General features: G+C 37.9%; 1 protein-coding gene across 1 annotated transcript; it reads left to right on the top strand.

Annotated features, from left to right (window-relative positions):
- Positions 1–971: 971 nt before the first annotated feature.
- On the top strand, positions 972–3,347 carry LOC120109741 (tryptophan aminotransferase-related protein 3-like). The gene is made up of 4 exons (XM_039123443.1): positions 972–1,407; positions 1,558–1,847; positions 2,553–2,839; positions 2,937–3,347. Exons 1-4 carry the CDS (start codon positions 1,078–1,080, stop codon positions 3,143–3,145), a joined length of 1,116 nt encoding a protein of 371 aa, XP_038979371.1. The 5' UTR covers positions 972–1,077; the 3' UTR covers positions 3,146–3,347.
- Positions 3,348–3,666: the final 319 nt, after the last annotated feature.

Here is a 3,666-nt window from a genome sequence, read left to right as displayed (position 1 = left end):
AATTCATGGGTATAATTATTTTCATAATTATAATTTTATTATTTCTATGTTTTATTCTTGGACTAAGCACATTGAGGAGAATTATTAGAATGACATCATGTCATACATCATGGACATCGATGACCGCGTTTTCCTCCTGGTGTACACCTAATCACCTGCTCCAAAGACAAAATTTAGGTGTGGACCTGCCTCTTCGCTTTTGAAATCTTTGTATAACTTTTTACCGAATGGGGGAAAATATTTACGTTATCACAAATAAGGAAAATCTTTATGTCATAAAGAAAAGATAGAAATTTCATATGGATTTTTAATATTCCAGCATGGCAAAATACAGAAAAAGGATAATTATAGTGACTCGCTGTAGCTTGCGGCCCATGTTTTTTGCACCGCACAAGAGCTATGTAGCTGCCATGTCATAAAGAAAAAAAAATCTATCAAGCATGATAAGGTGGGCCGTATCGATTGTGATCCATACATGGAACATAAGAATCTTTGCAGCAAGATGCAATGATGTGGTCTCTGTCATGAGAAACAAAAACACACTAATAAAATAAAATTATATATTAATTATCAATTCAGAAAAAAAAAAAAACCAAAGTTTGATGATAAAATATTTGATCATTAGTTAGTAACAAAATAAATGATTGGCTGATAGCTCATCAAGGAACTATCGCGTGGGCTGCATATAGGCTATTGTGTAGTTCTGCTGCTATTAGAAAGTAGATGGCTATCAAACGAGATACTCTATAAATATTATTTTCATTTTCTGATGGCAGCCATCAAGAATTGTACACCACCTTGCAGAGGATTTTAGTTGGTGTGACAAATGGGTTCAATTAAATGATTGGTTGATAGCTCATTAAGAAACTATTACATGTCATTGGCGGGCTGCACAATAGAGTACTGTGTAGTCCGGCTGCTATTAGAAAGTAGATGACTATCAAACAACATGCTTCATAAATATTGTTTTCATCTTCTGATGGTAACTATCGAGAACTGTACACTACTCTGCAGTGTGGCTTGCGCACCGCCGAGGATCCTAGTTGGTGTGACAAATGGGCTCAATTGAATCAAGGAATGATAGATTTTTTTTTTCTTTTTTTTTTTGGCAGCGGGGATCCGTTGTTTTTGGAGCCATATTGGCAGCAGCATGCAGCGAGCAGTGCGGTGGTATTCTCGGGATGGCACCGGATGAGCTACAGAACCACGGGAGATTACTTCATCTCCGTGGAGCTCGAGAAGCACATCCGCCTCCTCCACGAGGCCGTCGGGAATGCCGTCACCGACGGTAGGTTCATCGTCTTCGGATCAGGTTCTACTCAGCTGCTCAATGCTCTGGTGTACGCTCTCTCGCCGGAAAATGCCTCCACTCCTGCCTCTGTTGTTGCAACCGCTCCCTACTATGCGGTCAGCACCCTCCTCTCCTGCTGCTTGAATCCTTTTTTCGTAATATTGTGTTGGTGTTTCTATACTGGTGATTAGAAAATTTGAAGTCCTTAATTTCCAACTTTCAGCTACGTATCGTTGAGCTTGTTTTGTTATCATGTTCGTGCACAGTTATACAAATTGCAGACCGATCTTTTCGACAGAAGGGAGTATGAATGGAAAGGAGTAACATCCAAATGGGTAAATGCATCTGTAGCATCGATGGGAAACTTCATTGAGTTTGTAACTTCACCAAACAATCCTGATGGGCGCCTGCTGCAATCAGTTCTTGGAGGTTCATCTGTTATTTATGATCATGCTTACTACTGGCCTCATTTTACTGCAATTCCAGCCCCAGCTGATGAGGATGTCATGATCTTCACCGCTTCCAAGGTTACCGGCCATGCCAGCAGTAGGTTTGGGTATGTCTCATGTTATCCGCTCCTGTCTTTTGTTTTTTTTTTTTTGTTTTTGTTTTTTTTTTAATGATGAAGAAAGAGGCAAAGCCACCCGGCCTTTATTAAAAAAAGAAAAGTTTACAGGAAACTAGTTATAAAGAATTTATAAGAAAAAATATTAAAAAATGATGAAAAACTTTTACAAAGATAGTGGTATGTAAGTATACCTGTTAAATCATCGAACAAGCTGAACAATTTCATAAGTAATTTGAAGAATCTCTATATCTTTAATATGCAACTATATAAGCTCTGTATCTTGATGTGAGTCAGTCTTTTTTCAAAAAGATAGATCAACACTCCTATCAATTACTATGACCGAATGGTTTGCATAAATCGAACTTCCCTATATAATCCAAAAGCATCCTTCTGAATAAAACCATGGACGTTATTGTTCATTTTGCACAATAATTTGGTTTTTTCTTGTATGGCACCAACCATCGATCCATCTAATATCTAAATCATTGATCATATATAGGGCTAAAGTAATCTTATCATTTAAAGTTAATGTTTGAGAGAGAGAGAGAGAGAGAGAGAGAGAGAGAGAGCATAGAAGATAGCCGCCTCTTCCAGCATTTTGTTTTCTCTCTTATGATTTCTATGTGACATACACATATGCATGCATGTATGTAAATGGTTGATTGAATCATTGGCATTTTTACTTGAATGAAGGTGGGCGGTGATAAAGGACGAGAAGGTGTATCAAAAAGCCACGGAATACATGCAACTAAATACCATGGGTGTTTCTCGTGATACTCAGTTAAGAGTGCTGAAGCTCGTCAAAGTGATGTTGGCAGAGATGAGAGGAGAGGGAGGCATCTTTGAATTCGGACATAAAACAACCAGAGAAAGATGGAGCAAATTATCTAAGGTCATATCATCCTCCAACCGCTTCTCCTTGCAGCAACTCTCTCCTCTGTACTGCACCTACTTCAAAAAGATCATAGACCCTTCTCCAGGTGAAGCTCATAAATGAAATGATTTCCGTCAATGCTTAAGAAGGATGTAGAGAAAATTCTCTGGTATCTAAATGTTGACGATCATTGAAATGAGCAGCTTATGCTTGGTTGAAGTGTGAGATGGAAGGAGATGTGGACTGCTCTGCTGTCCTCAGGGAAGCAGGCATCATTTCCCGTGCTGGTGCAGTATTTGAAGCTAGTAGCCGTTACGCACGCCTGAGCCTCATCAAGACACAGGATGATGTCGATTTGCTGCTGCAACGGATGGAGGCTCTCGTCTCCAAGGAGGATGTTGCTTCTTTCTGAACTTAAAATGATGAAGGTCAGTACTCATCAACCGCATGTTGATTATAAAGCAGTGCTCGAACTTTTCTTTTTCACCAAAAAAACAGAAAATAATCAACGGCATGTTGATTATAAGGTAATGATTTATGAAAAAGATGAAAACTATTGAATGTCAGAATGTAAGAATGTAGGCCCTGCATTTGTTCGAATTCTACGAATCATATGGTTGTCAAGAATGTGGACCATTACAGTGCTGCAGATAGCCTGTTAAGGTGTCAAATATGTTGCTTGTACAATTTGGCATGACCAGTATTGATATTTAAGTTCCCGATATCGATATTTTACTTTTAACAAAAAATATAGTATTTGTTTGCCAAATTTTACATTGCATTTTGTCCCATATAATGTTCTTGAAATTTGAATCTCGTTGCCGATTTAAAATAGTTTCTTTTCTTGTAACAATAACATGATTGAATAATGATTTTTTTTTCTTCTTTTTCTTATTGTCCATTATTTTCCATTATAACAGTTTGAGTCTTTAA

This window comes from Phoenix dactylifera, unplaced genomic scaffold (assembly GCF_009389715.1).
Source record: "Phoenix dactylifera cultivar Barhee BC4 unplaced genomic scaffold, palm_55x_up_171113_PBpolish2nd_filt_p 002653F, whole genome shotgun sequence".
Lineage (NCBI taxonomy): Eukaryota > Viridiplantae > Streptophyta > Magnoliopsida > Arecales > Arecaceae > Phoenix > Phoenix dactylifera.
This window is presented reverse-complemented; position numbering and strand designations above follow the sequence as displayed.

What these genes read in the sequence shown, in the direction of transcription:
- LOC120109741 (XM_039123443.1), top strand. Translation starts at nt 1,078, where the DNA reads ATGATAGATTTTTTTTTTCTTTTTTTTTTTGGCAGCGGGGATCCGTTG. An exon ending in CAACCGCTCCCTACTATGCG is followed by an intron (nt 1,408 to 1,557) that starts GTCAGCACCCTC and finishes GTTCGTGCACAG; the next exon opens with TTATACAAATTGCAGACCGA. An exon ending in GATCATAGACCCTTCTCCAG is followed by an intron (nt 2,840 to 2,936) that starts GTGAAGCTCATA and finishes TGAAATGAGCAG; the next exon opens with CTTATGCTTGGTTGAAGTGT.